This window comes from Borostomias antarcticus (assembly GCF_949987555.1).
Source record: "Borostomias antarcticus genome assembly, chromosome: 6".
Classification (NCBI taxonomy): domain Eukaryota; kingdom Metazoa; phylum Chordata; class Actinopteri; order Stomiiformes; family Stomiidae; genus Borostomias; species Borostomias antarcticus.
In genome coordinates this window covers 29,792,526-29,811,454 of record NC_140239.1, presented here as the reverse complement: position 1 = coordinate 29,811,454, position 18,929 = coordinate 29,792,526, and the positions used below count along the sequence as shown (strand labels likewise).

The 18,929-nt window shown below is 43.9% G+C and overlaps 2 protein-coding genes across 2 annotated transcripts in view; both read left to right on the top strand.

Annotated features, from left to right (window-relative positions):
- The window catches only part of LOC311310618 (nesprin-2-like), a gene marked incomplete at its 5' end in the record, with an annotated part of 259,823 nt that overhangs the window by 159,906 nt on the left and 80,988 nt on the right, over positions 1–18,929 (top strand).
- The window catches only part of nudt14 (nudix (nucleoside diphosphate linked moiety X)-type motif 14), a gene marked incomplete at both ends in the record, with an annotated part of 32,539 nt that continues 18,089 nt past the window's right edge, over positions 4,480–18,929 (top strand). The window contains one exon of the mRNA XM_084439399.1: positions 4,480–4,560. Within this exon, the coding sequence (XP_084295525.1) occupies positions 4,480–4,560 (81 nt within the window). The remainder of the gene's footprint in view (positions 4,561–18,929) is intronic.

The window sequence follows — 18,929 nt, the reverse complement described above, 5'->3', positions numbered from 1 at the left end:
ATATCCTGTCTCTGTATGGAGGGAGGGAGGAGAGAGTTCCACCGGGGGGAGGAAGCCGGCCACGGCGAGATTGGGATGCTTTAGAAGTTTTCACTGGGAGAGTACTCGTCCCGGTGGATGACGGTGACATCATCCGTCCTCGCCCCAAGGCCAGGCTCGCCAGAGAGGGACGGCCACGCCTTGTTACTCAACGCGTTCAGGACGGGCCCCTCTCAGCGCTGATGTGATTGTACAGATTACGATTATTGTTAAGTACTGAGGCAGCCAGCCCTAAGAAGTGCTTAGAACGGTGATTGTCCGTTGAGATTGAAGCGTGTTTGGTGTTGACTGTATTTACATAATAGACTTTAATCACTGGGTCATCTCGATAGAATGGCTGGCAAAAGGATTGATGATAGGAAGAACTGATGGATAAAGATATTTGACACAGAGCGTGCGTTAAAGGAATAAACCTTTCTTGGGGAAAAAAAAAAAAAAGGGCAGGGACCCTGAGCACTTTATGTTCTCCTCTGCAAATGATCCCAATGGGAGGTTCTGGCACAGTGAGAGCATGAGAACCCTACTCAGAAAGCTTGGCGTTTGGGTGAAAACACCCTTTCTCACTAATGGCAACTGGTGTTCCTTTCTTGTCTTAACTTGAATATAGATGTTTTGTTAGATGTAGTTATTGTCCAATGAAAGAGCAGTGAAAGGTCAGAGACAGAGTGGGTGTTGAGCTCATACCCGCTGCCCCAGGCGCAGCACTGCAATGAAACATTAACTAACAGCACCTCTTTCCAAAGAATTAAATTCTATTCGTTGGGGGAGAATAGATGTGTACCTTTTATAAATGTACCTTTTGGGGTTCATTCAACAGCAGACTCATTAACATTTGAGACCAAACCTTCAGGTTGTTACAATTTCGACAATATCATCATGGTGGGCTGTATGGTATTAAAATGTACCTTTCTAGAATGTTACAGCATATGTAACTTTGTTGCTTAATAGGCTATCTATCTATCTATCTATCTATCTATCTATCTATCTATCTATCTATCTATCTATCTATCTATCTATCTATCTATCTATCTATCTATCTACCTATCTATCTATCTATCTATCTATCTATCTATCTATCTATCTATCTATCTATCTATCTATCTATCTATCTATCTATCTATCTATCTATCTATGTCTGTCTGTCTGTCTGTCTGTCTGTCTGTCTGTCTGTCTGTCTGTCTGTCTGTCTGTCTGTCTGTCTATCTATCTCTTTATCTCTCTCTCTCTCTCTATCTATCTATCTATCTTTCTATCTCCATCTATCTATCTATCTATCTATCTATCTATCTATCTATCTATCTATCTATCTATCTATCTGTCTATCTGTCTATCTGTCTGTCTGTCTGTCTGTCTGTCTGTCTGTCTGTCTGTCTGTCTGTCTGTCTGTCTATCTATCTATCTATCTATCTATAGGTGGAATACATTTGAAGTTGTTGAAGTTCTTTTCTCTGAGTACTGATTTGGAATGGCGACAAGCCATCTAACTGGAACTACTTCTTAGACAAGCCTTCACAGAAAAATAATAGAGCGCTTCCACCCAATCACAATAAAGTATTCAACATTAGCATAACATATTATTTATCACAGAAGTGGATTACAGAATTCTACTTCTGTGGTGTTGATGAGCTCTGTTCAGAACCTTTATTACTTATAACTCAGTAAACAGTCATAAGTATACAGGTCTGGGTGCATAGATGTGAGCGTGCAAAAGTGCGTGGATCGAAGGGTTGTCTGTTAAAACTGTGCCTCTCAAAAGCAAAGAAAGGGATATTGCTTTTCTCTCTATTCTCCAGGGACCAGGGACCAATTAAACACTCTCGATGGGTGACCTTGACCCAGGAGCCAAACGGTCCCTTAGCAGCATCCTCATAGGGCAATTTAGCACTGCTCTACTTCCGCATCCACTGAAATTATGTCAACGTCTTTCAGTCACCAGGGAATGACGCAGACAATGTCATTATACAGATATACACAACAAGATTTGCCTCAGGTCTCAATGATTAACCATCATAAAAGTTTATTTTAATATTAATCAGACAACCCAAAAGATCAAATATTGTTTTTTTTGTACAAAACAATGATAAGAAAACTAAGTCTGTGTCCTGGGGCGTATTGCACCAAGCTGTTCCACACTTGTTTTTACCTTGAATTTTCTCTGAGATAAACTGGGACATGTTCTATTTCTGTTTCTCCTTTCTCCCTCAGAGAGACAGTCCATATCTGTACATGTAGTGAAATATATTACATTTTTTATTTGAATGCCAAGGAAGAACAAAAGAGGTTTAGTAATGAAAGCCAAGGAAATGTTCTTATGTTAAATTTCACTGAGCATCTACAAGTTATTCAGAGAGAGAGAGGGAGAGAGAGAGAGAGAGAGAGAGAGAGAGAGAGGAGAGAGAGAGAGAGAGAGAGAGAGAGAGAGAGAGAGAGAGAGAGAGAGAGAGAGAGAGAGAGATAGATAGAAGCCATTCCAGCTGGTCTGAATGTACTTTAAGCTGAGGCGTATGGCCAGATAAGAAGAAAGAGACAAGAGGTCACCAACCTAAACACCCAGCTTACCCCTGAAGTCTGATAATACACACAATTTAATGGCTTCCTTCCTCTAAAATCCATTTAATCCAGATGTTTTGGCTTTGACCTGAACATCACAGTAATACGTTATTTGAATAGTGGCACTAGCAAGATATACTACATTCAGGTATTTTACCGTGAAGAAAGAGATATTGAAAGAGGGAATGAGAGCATCACAATTGATGTACAGGTGTTTGAAACGGATAAAGAACAAATGTGGCCATAAAGCAAAGGCCTACACTTTCCTCTTGTCTCAATTAACAATATATATTCATATATATATATATATATATATATTTATATATATATATATATATATATATATATATATATACAGGTGCAAACCGATCACAGGTGAAAAAGGCGACAAACATTCAAACCCATACATACACAGATCAAACAAATGACCTATTTTGGATTAAAAACTGCTATTTTCACCTAAAGGTGACAAGTCTGCACCCCTGTATATTGTAGGATAACATCTCAATCTTGCACAGCAACACTTTCATTTCACTTTCAACACTCATAGCCTATGTACTGTATTTTGCATTTTGGTATGCAAAACACCAAACTTTTGTGTCTGGCTCTGCTACAACAATTATAATAATGATTATAATTTGGTATGAGGTTAACACCAGAGCATAAAAAAAAACACCCACCCACACCTGGTTCAGCAAATCAGCAAAACAGGGCTTTCTGTCCTCATGAGTACCCAAACCCACGAACCTTGACTGTAGCTAACTGAAAACAACCCCCCCCCCCAACCACCCCCCCATTGACAATGATTTTTGGGGGAGGCCAGTGAAGAGTGCATTACCATAATTAAGTCGGCCTGAACTACTGTAAAAGCATGAATTTGATGAGTGTGATTTATAAATGGATGTACTATGTTTTGAAGGTGGAAAAATTTGGTTTTTGTCACCTTAAATTAATATGGGACTTGAATCTTAGATCTAAATCTAGGATAACACCAAGACTTGTAACCTCAGGTTTAATCCAGGATGTCAGTTTCCCCAGATTTTTAAACAGCATTTCTTTGTTTTAGGGCCGATCAGTAGGATTTCAGTTTTGTCCTCATTTATAGCTTCAAGAGGTTATCGCTCATCCATGTATTTATTGCTAGAAGACAGGTAGTAATGGTGTTTATGGCTGCAGCATCAGTTGGTTAAGCAGAGATGTGCAGCTGTCCTCTGCATATGAAAACAAACATTGTGCTCTCTAATGATATCCCTGAGTGGCAGCATCGTGAGAATAGTAATGGACCAAGGCAGCTCCCGTGTGCAACCCCAAGGTGTCATATATGGGTGTAACACAGACCTTATGTGTCAAGCACCATGGGTACATAATCAGTTCACGCCTGCTGGAATGATGACCATTTGTCGAGGATTGGTTTCCAGATTTTAAGGAAGTCATTTCCCTATTGGCAAGTTGGTTTTGAAAACCCTCCATATGAATAACTTCACCTAGTTCTCTGAGCCATTGGTGGAGCGTCGGGCTCAACTCAGATTTTCACTGAAGCAGAATGAGGCGCTTTGCTAGCAGAGTAGGAGTGAAATGGCCTAAACAGTGTGTTTATAACATAATTCACAGATAAGCCATAGATGGCGAGAAAAGGGTCTAATGCTATTGTTAGCTGTATTAATGTGATTGTTATTGTAATCATTATTATACGGCACTTTGGTCAACATGAGTTTTTAAACATGCTTTATAAATAACTTTGATTTCACCACTAACCAGCTAACGTTATGCGAATCGCAAAGTCACTTGTTTACTATGTCCTTCCTAGGCATCCGTAGGCATTTATTCATTCTCCTGCCCTGCGGTCGTGCTATCTGCGGTTCACCGGTGGGCACCTCGCTAGTCTGAACCATGGAGCAGATCAACAACATGGAGGTCGTCCCGTGTACCAACTCCAACTATCTGAAACCCTTCAGGGTGCTCTATAGTCAGGTGAGTGCAAACAGCTCACTCGTTTCCTCACTGTTTTGGACTGCGGACACATCAGGCTAGCTTCCATTCATTACTGGGCTGCTATGCTGCTAGCTCGTACTAGCCCAACCCAACCCCCATTCATTACCAGAGCTAGTCATGCAAACAACGCAATAATCTGCACAAAATACGACTCTGTCTGTATGCAACATTAGCAAAGCTACTATCGACTACGCTTTGTACATCAGTGAAACGGACAGGCTAACGTCAGCTAGCTAGCTCATCATGTCAGTGAAACATAAATACTAACGTTATCCAGTTAACTTTAATAAAAAAAGCTATTCTATCTAGCTAATTTAAGCTGATGGGTAATGCAGCTTGCTGGCTACTGTCCCAATACCACATGCTCTGTAAGTTAATGTTAGCAAGGTACAGACACCTTAGCTGGCTAGCTAGCCATGGCAGCACTTAATAGTTGGGAATTGACAACCCGACGTCACTAATATCCTCTGATCCAGAGGCTGACTGCTCGTCATCTAACTGGTCACGTATAAGGTCATGTGATGGCAGACCTTATGTGGAAAAGACAGTAGAAGATGGTAGCCTGTCCTTGCTAGCACCACAAAAGCATTATAACCAATGTGTTTTGATGAGTGTTGCAGTACCTGGGTCCATTGAGTTTTAGAGATTGATCTAATCTGAGCTCTGATTGAAGCACCACAATTTAAAGCCTAGCCTGTGTGCTTTGACCAAGTTTGCTGCTCCTGGTCTAATTAGCTGGCCAAATGGCTCTATGATCCAAGACAGAGTATGAACTTGACTGGTCAGGTCATGTGCTTTTTACATTCAGTTACTGGCAGTGATGGTGGCAAATGATTGCATACCTATTGGTTATATCAGGGTTGTATACCTATTAGTATTAAAAATGTATTGACGCCGGTTGTCATGATTGGACTGAACATTTTCTTCAGGGATCCCGGGTCTGAGAGCAATGCCAAGGTCAACCATGAACAACCCCTGTAGCCATCTATCTGCCATCGCTCTTCTTTGACCTTCTCTCTCCGCTAGTTCTTTTTTTTTGGGGGGGGGGGGGGGGGGGGGCGTTCCTCCTTTGAGGATGGCATTTCATCACATTGTCTATCCCCCATCCTGTGGATTTGGTAAAGAAACGTCTACGGAGCGCTTTGGTCGGAGAGGTAACCCGTATTCTGCTGCTGTTCTGCTCCTGCTCCATTTTGATCATGACATCACGGCCCGAACAAAGCAACCCAGCGGTTGGCTAAAAACAGCGGGGGACCAATGAGGTGACCTTGTCTCTTTGGTGCGTGTAGGACATCATCACCCGTCAATGGGCACAGTCTAGCGCCATCAGCGGCTGATTCCGCATGGTCCTTCAGCTTATTGTGTCCTTTTTCGGCTTAATGTTGCCCTTGAGCTGGTGAGTCATGGGCGTAGCTGTAGGCTGATGTCCATTGTTTGGCCCTAATACTTGGAATGGCTGGCCACAACTCATGTAGGCTATTATGGGGAATCATTCATAAATGCCTACATGAGTGGAATTGGTTTTGCCTCAAGATCAGCCTTAGCTCTGTGCAAAACCCTTTTTACCTAAGTCTGGCCCTAGGCTTTTGATAATACATAGTTTTGTCTTCCGTCATTGAAATACTGTTGAAAACTATAGACTACTTTATGGTAGTCGCTTCAGGCTGAGACATAAGCTAGGTCAAATCAGGGCTATGTTGCCTGTGTGGACATGATCATGCAACCAACATGCTTTCCTAACTTTCATGCCCAGTAATGAGAAGCACAGGCACAACTCACTTTCTGTAGGCACACGTGACATGGAACCTTTAGCCTACAAGTAAGAGACTCATAAAATATTCATCAGTGTGGTGCATTAGTCATTCAGGGTTCCACCAATAGATCCTAGATGATTTTAAACGTATAAGACCATTTTAAATTATGATGCCCATGTTTGAGCTACAAGGATTTCTGAAATATTTGTTTGTTAATTGAAATTATCTGTATTTTACGTTGTGTTCATTTGGTCCGAGGGAAAAGTCTGGTTTTAGTTTGCTCCCTGCCAGTTCTGGTCTGTGCTGTGCCCACCCAGCATGCTTATCCATCAGCGTCAGTAGCACTCAGGTAACCTCACATATGAATGGCCAAGTTCTTATCTCTTTTGGGAACTTTAGTTTTCAATGTTCGTTGGGGCTGTGGCTCAGGAGGTAGATTGTAGGGTCAGCGGTTCGAATCCCGTTTCCTCCTGTCCACATCGAAGTGTCCTTGGGCAAGACACTGAACCCCAAATTGCTCCCAGTGAGCAGGCTAGCACCTTGCATGGCTGCTGCCACCATTGGTGTGTGAATGTTTGTGTAAATGACAGGCCATTGTAAAGCGCTTTGGATGAAAGCGCTATATAAGTGCAGTCCATTTAACATTTTACCACTATCATAACGACTGGGTGAGACAGAATTTTCATCACACCTCTGTATAGGCCAAATATTTGGGTAGTTGATGGAGACATAAAGCTGTTATTTGGTGCCGCTTGCAGTGGCATGGAGGTTTTAGGCTCTCTAGTGAATCAAGTTTCGTCTCGGTAGAAGCAGCAGCTCCCGAGGACTGAGTCACAACGCACCCACGTCACACACTCTGGTCCCTGGTGGCACTGCCACGGAGAAGCCCCCGCTACAGGCTGGCATGTGCACACACACACACACACAGACACACACACAGACACACACACACAGACACACACACACACACACACACACACACACACACACACACACACACACACACACAGACACACACACACGCGAACACACACAAACACACACAGACACACACACACGCGAACACACACACACACACGCGAACACACACACACACACACACACACACACACACACACACACACACACACACACACACACACACACACACACACACACACACAGGGCTGGGTTGAAAAAATCGATTGGGCCCAGTCTCAATGTCCCCCCTAAACCCTCAAGCCCTGAACCCTCACAGACTTATTGACGTCATCTTGTAAAGTGGTTGAGTGTCTCGAACTGGTATAAAAAGAAATGGGACAGCACTTGCAACACCATGTTACGCTGAAGTCAAAACATATTTCTGACGATTGTGGGTGTGTGGGACTTTTTATTTTACTTTTCAATTTTATGTGATGCTTTTCTTGTAGGCCTACATGTAAATTAATTTGTGGCTGAGTCAAATCCCCTTTACATTATCACAACCCTCTGTTACTCTCAAAACATTTCTGTTCAACTTGTTGAAATCATTTCATTTTCTGGTCATAAGCGAACTACGTTACTGCCTGTGATTCTTGTTTGTGATTAATCCAAAAGTATTTACTGAAGAATGACAAGACGCATTTCTGCACCTCACAACCGTTTCCATATTCATGTTGGAAATCTCAATTCAAAGAACACGGCACCGAGATGGGTGATTAATGTCATGCAGCTTTTAACTGGGGAATCATATGATTTAGGGCAACAGAAATCTATGTAATTTATAACCATAGCCTACATATTTTCAAACAAATCAAATTATACAAACCCATGGGGTTGATAACCTATATGTAAAATTATAGAAACCAAAATAATTATAAGGCTACTTGTGCAGATAAGCAAGTCCAGCTGAAAACATGAAAAGTGTTTTGTAACGTGAACGTTAGGGTTGGTTGAACTGTCCGTGCTTGTTTATTGGCCGTTCTTCAGGTAACCCTGCGTTTCACGTCACAACGATATGAACTGTGGGTAATTCCCTTAGGCAGAGTCCGCATACTGTAAGTACAGACTTGCGGACTAGAGCCCTAAGCCCTCACGCACTTAGCGTGAACGCGCCTCAAAGTCTGTGAGTCCGTAAGGGTGGACATTGGGACTGGGCCTTGGTCTCCATTCAGGATGACACCCTTAACCCTCACCTCTCTGCCTGCATCATGGGAATTATGGTTTGACATCACTTCCTGGAACCCGCCTTCCATCCCCTATGGAGGTTAAAGTGTGACATCACTTCCTGGAACCCTCCTTCCATACCCTATGGAGGTTAAAGTGTGACATCACTTCCTAGAATCCACCTTCCATTCCCTATGGAGGCTAAAGTGTGACATCACTTCCTGGAACCTGCCTTCCATTCCCTATGGAGGCTAAAGTGTGACATCACTTCCTGGAACCCGCCTTCCATACCCTATGGAGGTTAAAGTGTGACATCACTTCCTAGAATCCACCTTCCATTCCCTATGGAGGCTAAAGTGTGACATCACTTCCTGGAACCCGCCTTCCGTTCCCTATGGAGGTTAAAGTGCGAGGAGATGTTGTGCTTGAGCTTGCCGCAGCGAGGAAGCGTTGCCAAGCTGAGCCCGTGCTGGAATCCAGGATGACTTGCATTTCCTCATTATAGGCCAGTATGACCAGTAGGCTATTTTTGGGCATTGGTGGACGGGACATTTTCAGCCTAATTTGCTTTAAAGATGCACGTGATGCGTGTGTCCGCTACTGTGCTGGAAGGACACGGGGAGGGTAGCCTAATTTTGACAGAAAGCTCAAGGACAAACCCCAGTGTGTGAGGATTTCACAGTTTAATGTGTCCAGAAATAGAGGGCATAGGATAGTTAGTAACTTACGCTGGTGGTAGGTTATTCCTTTTTTATTAGACGTTAAGTTAACATGCACTTTTTCTCATTCTTGGTGGTTGGCCACACGTAATATGTCCCACAGAGCTTAGTGAGGCCATTCAAATGAAAAGAGGTGCAGTATGTTATTATTTTTGGCCCATGTCTGGGTTATTGAACAATAGGCTTTACATAACTCTTTATAATAATTATAGTGATTCTATAGTTGCTCTAGTTCTCCCTAGTTTGATCTCTGCTCTTGCTTTTAAACTTTCCTTGAGCTGAAAAGCACAAATAAAATCTATTAGTATTATTATACTATTATAATAAATAATAATAATATTATTTATGGAATGAGAGCTATTATTTCTTGAGGATATCAATAGCATGTATTCAAGTGGGTGGTAGGTTTTAGTAAGATAAAGGCTATTTGATTAGCTGTACAGTAGTATAGGAAAGAAAAGATAAAGGCTTATCTTATGTTGTATCATGTTCTTAATTTCAAATGCCAGTATGCAGTCTTGAATTGTGACACGCACGCACGCACGCACGCACACACACACACACACACACACACACACACACACACACAGAGTCATCCTCATAGCCTTCGTTCAATGATTCAAGAATGTTTATTTGTCATACAGTGTACAGTACAAGATACAAGAACGATGTACTGTACAATAAAATGTACACAAGCAGGCCTTCACATGCACATGGCCCACATGTGATAGACCCACACAACCTATTATTTCTAACTTTGTAGAGCATATGGAGCCGGCAGTATAATTTCACTGTACACTGTTCCATATACATGTGACGAATACAACCTGAATCACCCAGCACAGGTGTGTGGCTGCATTTTGAACGCCTGACTGGATTAAAACTCGACTAACTAAGCAGCCTGTCAGATAATGATGTGTGTCCAAATTCTTTGGGGTGAAGCCTTGATTTAACGCACCCCATATGGACAGAATATGGAAATATTGGATGATACACTTGATCTTAATTTCCTCGGTCCCCAAAATCACATTTGTGCTTGGTGCTTAAAAGCCCATAGTGCTCTGGCCAGAGTGAATGACAGTCCATTTACAACAGCTCATATCATTTCAACCCATCTCCCTCCTGTTGTATGGGGGTGGGGGGTGGGTGGGGGAGGGGGGTACAGGCCGTACGGTTTGGGGAGGAACAGATGAGGGGAAAAAGGCCTTTTCTCTTTTCGAGGGGTAGGCTGTGTAGGTAAGCCCAGGGGTTAGGAGGCCATGGGAAAATGTGCGTCAGCCCCCCCCCCCCTTCCGCCCTCCGCCCCCCCCCCCCCCCGTCCGCCCGCACCCAGGCCCACCGAGCATGCTCAATAGGGCCCCCCCAGGAAATGGGATTTGTGTGTCCGCAGGGAAGGCAGATGCAGCGGGCGGAGAACCGGGAGGTGATGATGATGATGATGATGATGATGAATGCTCCGGGGCTCTGATGAGCAGCATGAAGGTGCAAGCAGCCAGGCCATACGTGCCTCCCATGACCCCCCCCCCCCCCCCACACACACACACACACACACACACACACACACACACACACACACACACACACACACACACTCATCTCTCTGTCTCCTGCAGCTAAAACAATGGAGGCGGAGGGGGGTTGGGGTGGGGGTGGGGGGGTAGTTGGGAGCCTCACACCCCCCCCCCCCCACCCCACATCCACACTCCTCTTGTCCAGCCCCTTGACCAGTGTTCTCAGTGTACCACTTTGCGAAGCGAAGCTCGTTCCGTTCACAGACAGGTGGTCAGTGGGGCTGGCGGTGACCCCTGACCCCTGCCTGACGTTGGAGTGTGTGTGTGTGTGCGTGTGTGTGTGTGTGTGTGTGTGTGTGTGTGTGTGTGTGTGTGTGTGTGTGTGTTCCCCTCCAGTTTGTGCTCCTTGGAGCTCTGCTACTTTGAAAGCCATTCCCCGGCTATTAGAAATGGGTGTTGTGTTAGGTAATATTGCCTGTTTGCAGGTGATTCTTTTGGCATTAAAGTGTGTGTGCGTGTGTGCGTGTGTGCGTGTGTGTGTGTGTGTGTGTGTTTCTCCCATCGAGCAATATCTTGGCATACACTTTCATGCTGCATTCAAATTCGATTTCACTTCACTTGTAGGAGATAAATCCTACAATGTTGATGACCTGTCACACATCACAGATGCACACACACACACACACACACACACTGTAGGACACCTCCTCCTTAGACCCCCATAGGAGCGGCAGGAATTTTTCCCCACTTCTCGTCGGAGCCGTTTTCCTGGCCCCGCTGTTGGTGGTCATTGTATTTGGGCCGGCGTCCTGTGTATCACTTCCCTGCAAGACTGTGGATTGTTCCAGAACAATGGCGCCAGAGCCGTATAAAAGACCCAATAAATCACTCATGTGGCTGTAAATACAGAATGTACAGCAGTCCTTATCACTGCTATCGAACGTCAACATGCCTAAAACTCAACCCGATTCTACACCCCTCGAATGTTCTAGAAGCGGCAGCGGTAGCAGAACACCAGAGCACGGCTTTGTTCTAGAGCAGCGAAGGACACAAGCTTTTGTCTCTCCCCAAGTGTCCATCAAGCAGCTGTTAAATTGAACACCCCTGTGGGGGGGGGGGGGGGTCTTTGGAGGTAGCCCTGGAGGGGTGTGGCTGGCGGGGAAGAGGTGGGATGCAGAGACTCTAGGCCCCTGGGGGGGCCGGTGGTGGGGGGGGGGGGGGGGTTGAGGTCTACATAGGTACCCTCACCCCCAGGACGCCACCCAGGGATGCTGGTGGGGGGTAGTAGGCCTACGGTGAATGACCAGTTGTTGTTTTTTAGACTACACCTGTGAGAGGAGAGGCGCTGTGGGGCTTGTCGGTGGGGGGCGGGGCTGCCTAAAGACAGCAGATGGAACACAAAGGAGAAGCGGAGGACTCCCTCTTTTCTCTCTTCTCTTTCATCCCCCTCTCTGTCTTCTGGAGCACGGGGGGGGGGGGGTTCCCCACAAAGCCTTTTCAGTCCCAGTGAGTCTGGTATCTCTACCTCAGGCTCCTCCTCTCCTCGTTCACTTCCTCACCCTGATGTCACACGGTCACTAGGGCCTGTTTTGACGGACCGAAAGCGCTCAAATTCATTCTGCAAAAAACGCACACGAAAAAAACCTCGCAAAGCATGTGTAACAATTCACCCCACCGAGTCTCTCCCCTCCGTTCGTACGTAGCGCTTGTTTCTTCGCCTCAAGCGCCTCCCATCACAAAGCAGACTGTTCCTGTGTGAGAAAGACCTGATGACCTAAGATGGCGTTCACTGACCATTGAACGCAGTTTGTTTAGTTTAGATGGAGCTATACAGGGTGCTAGGCTACTGCTTTACTACTCCTTGTTCCGGTCAAATCTGAGCGAATTACAACTTCTCCCAAATCAGAAATATTGTGTTTTCCATCTGATAGTCTCAGTCAAGATCTTACGTTTTTCACCACACTAGACATTTGAACTATAAAATTGCTGATGACCACTTTCATTGAATTTCGAGTGATTTAGTCAACCTTGTCAAATTGTCACACCTGTAGTGTTCTAGGTCTAAAATGACTCCCATAGGAAATTCATGTGCAAGTTCTATTCCTTAAAGCCTAGTGTTTGCCCCCAAATTGCAACAAAAGTGATAATTTATGATTTTTGTGTTAATATAAGAGCAGTTAAAACAGACCGGCCAAATTAGGCTGCTAACACTATAATAACCGGTGGTAACGCACACTGGAGAAAGGTGAGTTACCTACTGTAGGCAGATCTCCCAGTTACAGAACATAACCACTGTGATGTGAATTGTTTGTCCGTTTTCAAGCTCGGCCCCGGGGGCCTCATTTATAAAACTGCAGAGGATTCACGTCAGAAGGTTGCGTGTGTACGAAACATGGAAAGTATGTACGTACAAACTTTCTGATCTATAACTTCATTTATAACTCCTTCATCGGTTTCGGAATGGATAGTTAACCATAGTTTAAATGGTCAGTGGAATAATTAGTATTCTAATTAGTATACTAACCTAATTAGTATTCACCCATACTGACTGCATGACGACAATCACTGCAAATCCTTTCAGAAAGGCTTAAAAAAAAAGTTGCATGGCAAGTTGTCTGTCTCGTAAACCGAAGATCATGGGTTCACATCCATTCTGCACCACGGGAACTGTTCAGTCTATCTGCCCTGACTGAGGCATCGAAAACAGCATCAGTCTGTACAGTTGTTCTACTGTTCACCTTATACACAGGGTTTTTCCTGCATAGAGGAATTTTTGGCGGCCCCCAAAGAGATTTTATCCAGAGCCAAAGGAAAATCACCAGTGCCAAAATGCTAAACATTTAGAATAAAAATAGCAATTCAGATCCTCTCCAAATGTGTTTGAAAGCTTGTTTCAAGTGCAACCCATCCCTCTTTCTTGCATTTTCAATGGTTTGGACCACTAGTAATCAAGACCATTAATAGACAGGTTATCAGTATCTTAAACATTTTGTCTTCATGTCCATTTTGTGTCATGTCGGGAGATTTCCCGCGATTGTGAAAAGTGAGCTCAGTCAGAACGACAGAGAAGAATATAGTCCTATACATGCTGGTAGGATACTCGGCATAAAACTGAGGTTTCCCCCCAAAATTGTGTGCGCGTCACACAAGCCTGGAAACACCCTGTATACATGTTTGTATAATTATCTTACTGTAAATAATTTGCCTGCATTCCGGGGAGCTCTTCATAATACATGAGAGGTAATATTTCAATTGACACACTGGTATCAATTTCAAACCGTTTATTTTCATCCTTCTGCCATCTGAGGTGCAGTTTGTCATTAGTTAGCGATACCAGTTGATGACACAATATGTAGTATTTTGCCTATACACTAGCAATAGGTCCACAGAAGTTGAACACTTGTACGGCTTATTTAATGAGACACAAATAAGATATAAGTGCTAATAAACAGTATTACTACAGCTTTCACTGATTGTTGATGCACCGAGCAGCCATCTTGATTTTGAGGTCAGAGTTGTGGTCGGGTCAGGTCAGATTAGGTGAGGATTCCCGGAGTTTCCAAGGTGGAAATCCCAGTTCAAGGGGCATTCCAGATTACATTTCCGCCGGGGAAAATTAGGAAAGTCGAGTTCCAGAGGCAACTGGAACGCACCCTAATTACAAATTTAAGTCAGTAGTCCTAATTACTGGAGCGTGGATACCGTGCGGTGCTCAAACTCAAGTGTTAGCCTATGCTTCCTTAAATGTTACCATGTAATCGGTTAATTTGGTTTGCTGTTGTAATTGGACTCACCGATACATTTTTGTCCCACCACCATGTGATCAATTTAGTTTTGGTCAGGCCCCAAATGTAAGACTCCTGTGCTATAGGCTACATTTTGTTGCACACTCTCTTTCTTCCTCTCTCTCTCTCTCTCTCTCTCTCTCTCTCTCTCTCTCACACACACACACACACACACACACACTCACTCACTCACTCACTCACTCACTTATGCATACACATTAATGGTGTCGGAGACGCGCCCGCTGCTTCTTGCGAGGATCCTGGTGAGAAGAGAGGCTTTAATCTCCAGGAAATTGAACAGCACATGGTGAGAATTAAAGGCCGCCATTGTACAGCGGCAGCATGACAACCAATTGATTTTTTTTCGGCAGCTGCCAGGGTCGCATATTATAAATTGGGGGGTGGGGGGGGGGGCGTGATGGTAATTAGACTTTAAGCATGTAAAAGAACAAGACCCCCCCCCCCTCCATACACATAGCCTTCTATACTCATTCACAAGAAGGTCAGTCTTTATTGCGCACAAAGCCAGTGGGACCACATTAATTTCAAGGTCTTGTAAGGGTCCCCCCCCCACCCCAATTTATAAGTAATCTCGATCCTAATCCATGTCGCTGGTGATTCTCCGGGGTCGGGCCTCTGAGGGCTATCCACACTGCCCACAGCAAGGCCCCGGTAATGAGCCCCCCCCGGCTCCCCCCACGGCCATCTGTGTGGTGACGAGGTACCAGAGAGGGGCGGGGGGAGTCTAGTAGGGAATGGGTGCTACGACATCAAGAAGGTGGTCATAAAAACAGAAGGTCGGTGTTAACAGGCAACTTTCACAGCACATCAAGCATATCATGGGAAGACAACAGTGGTGTACAGTAGTTAGTAATTAGTGGCACGATGATGGAGGCTGTTCTTCGCTGTAGTTTAAGAGCTGTGGCATTCTACAGACTGGAATCTGATAAGTAGACATAGCCCTTGGGTGTCCTTTGGGACGCCGACAAAATGCATTCATGGGCGGGGGTCTGTGCTCTCTGAGCACCCTTTCTAGTTTTTATTGATATTTATACCATTTTTGAGACTGCTTAACCCTTTGAATATGACCGTGTTACCAGCAACATTTTAAAAGTATCTTAAAAAAAATATATCTTAAAAAATTATCTAAAAAATCAACAACAAACATTCCAACACTTCCTGAAAGCTGAGAAACTGCGTTTTGTAGTAATGTATGGAAAATCAAATTAATATTTGAAATGTTGGCACTGTACTTTCAGGGTTAAAAGGGTTAACGATCCGAGTCTTAATCGATGCCACTATCAGTACTTTTATATTTTGGGGACAAGACGACGATAAATGAACAGAACTGGTATTTGAACTAGTGTCCACATACTAAACAGGCTGGCTAATGCTGTGTTCACACCGGGAACGGCGAGAAAATTCGCGCCGCCCAGTTCGCCCAATCTCGCCGCGGGATCAATGGGTCGCCGTGCGAATCCGCCGCAGAAAGTTCAACTTTTGCAAATGTCGTCGCGCGGCGAATCCTGGCTGTCGCGGGGCGAATCCTGGCCGTCGCGCTGCCAAGTTCTGCGATTCGCGCCGCCCGTGCTGCCCGCCGCCCAGTTCGTGTGAATTGTATTGACTTTCTATGTAAACTCGCCGCGCCACAGGAAAAAATTTGCGCCCGGTGTGAATAACATAACCAATGGCAATAGAATGCTCATAATATGAGAAGTTCTACTGTCACTTTGATCACGTTTTCAGATTATTATGAATTGGATTATTATTGTCTGTAATATGTAATCTAAAATACTGCCGTTATACTGCATGACAATATTTTACCCTGAATGACACATCACCACTGCCCACAAATATTGATTAAATGTGATTCCTTCAGAAAAAACAATAATGAACCGATATTAGTTGCAGCAATAGTCTTTTTCTTCTACTTTTAAGTAAAATTTTTAAAAATAATTCACCTCATGACATTGATAGAGGGTCTTCAAAGGTTCTTCTTTAAGATGCCAAACACTTACATGATTACCATCATGTGATGGGCTTTAAAATAGCTTTTTACCTTTGATATACTGGATGACATTTTGATGCTTTAGAGCTCAATAGCTTTCTTAATTTAATACCTCACAAATATTCAAAAGTTCAAAAAAATATTCAAGAGTCAAAAAAGATTTAATATTATATTTATACATATCTATGTTTTTATGTTAAATTTATGGCCTGGGGACACCAAATTTACACATATCTTTGACCCATATGTTTATGCACCAGTGATTTGATTTAATGACATGACTCGTTTCTCGAGACATAACGTTACGTTATAGGACCCGCTGGTCTCTATAGCGGTACCAATAAGCTCGGAACTGATTGACTTTTGGGCTTAGAATAATTTGGACTGGCTCCTGATAGAACCGGGTCTCAAACCCCATCCCTAATTGCTTGTATGCTCCCTCCATATTCCATAGACTTAATAACTTTTTTATTTATTTATTAGAAAATAAGTATCACAACTGAATTAAACAATGTCATGTGTAGGATGGACCCCATGGACCTGGCTTATTTGTCTTGGAGCCGATATGTTTTTGTCGCCTTTGATCTCCCTCGATCCAGCCTTTCAAAGAGCTCATTGTGTCACCAATGCCTTGCTCTTTACCCTCTCGTTCCCCTCACCCTACGCCCCCCATCCCCTCACCCTAACCCCTCCCATCCCTCACCTGAGCACCTACCGTACCACCACCTCAACTCCTCAGGGAGTTGGACAGCTATGCCAACCAGAATACGACCCTTCCCACAGTTCCACAATCACCAACCCCCCCTCTTAAGCTTGCCAGCTTTCTTACTCCCACAGAGAAGCACTAGAGGTAGAGGACAAGGAGGCATAGAGGACAGGGAGAGAGAGAAGTGGCATTTGGCCAGTTCAAACACACTCAGAAGGAAGTGTGTATGGAAGTATGTACTGTCAGCGATGATCCTCTTGTTAGTCTTGGCTGACGGTCTCCCTAGAGGTTTGCTGGGGAACTCTCTCTTCAAAGCTGTAGCTAAGCTTCTCTTTCCACCTTCCTCAGAGCTTCCTCCCTACAACATGCATTAAGGGAACTTTTTCTAAATTAAGCAGCAAATTGCAGCTGCTGTGCAGCTTTCGATCGGGGCCGGGCGTTTTGAGGAGGAAAAGGAAGGAGACAAATGACAAATACATGAGGGTCCCTGCCCAGACCTAATTATTTAAAATCTCTTAGATTTAAAAAATATCTAAAAAATCAAGTGTCTGAAATCCAAACAGTACAATGCCTGAGTAGGCATCATCATGTTTATTCTGCATCACCCAGGGCTTGAACTCACAACCATAGACACCAAAGGAAGATCATGTTCTTGTTGAGCCGAGGGAGAAGCTGGCAGTTTGACCTAAAAAAAAGTATAAAATGCACAGCTAGATATTTACACCATTAGGAATCCTGCATAAGCAACTCTTGTTGAGCTACCTGCCATGTGAGAAGCCATAGATGGTTTCACACTGTGACTTAAACACCACAATCACAAGGTTGGCATGTAAATGTCACAGGTGCATGTTACATGGAGGTTTCAGCAGTTTCCACAAAATGTTTGTTAAAACCAAAGACTAAACAAAAAAAACAAGGTTCACACTCAACAAGTGGAGAACAAAATGCAAAGCTGACAAGTTAACAAACTTACAAGATAGCACAGGTAACACTAGGGACAACGCACAGCTACAGCAAATAATGAACAGACAAAGAACAAGATGGGAGCTACATGTAGGCTATATATACACAGACTAAGACAGATGGAAACCAATCAATCAATTAGAGGCACGGGTCTCCTCTCAATCAGAGTCACTTTAGTCAGTTGTAGTTCTAGGGTCCGCTATTGGGGCAGGGTTGCCAATAGGGATTTAACGGTATGAAAATTTCATACCACTATTATAGTGACCAAAATTACCATGGTTATCGGTATTATCACGGTATTAAAAAAAAAAAAGGCTGAAAATGTTCAATAAGTACTGATAGACAGTCTGGAGTCATTTCAACAACTTTTATTTAAAAAAAACACAAATAACACAGGGAAAGCCAGGCCTCTCAACGGTTGAAAGGGCATCATGTCCTTTGCTATGTAATATGGAAGGGCTGCAGTGAGGTATTTGGCATTTTTGGATGTGGGTACGTAAGTGTATCATTTCCTCTGAAGTCGAAACTGGGAATGACGTTGGACTGTACTGTATGTCTATGGTAGCCGATTTACTGTGGTAATTCAAAGCACGGTAAGCGAACGAATCAAGCTAATTTTCACCGTGGTTTACCGTGAAACCGGTAACCGTTTCATCTCTACTTGCCAACAACGATGCCGCTGATTGGTGGAGACATTGCTGTTGCACTATAGGATTGTGGGTAGTGTCTTTTTTTCCTGTATGAACAGCAGCAGTAGCTTGAGGGGACAAAATGAGGA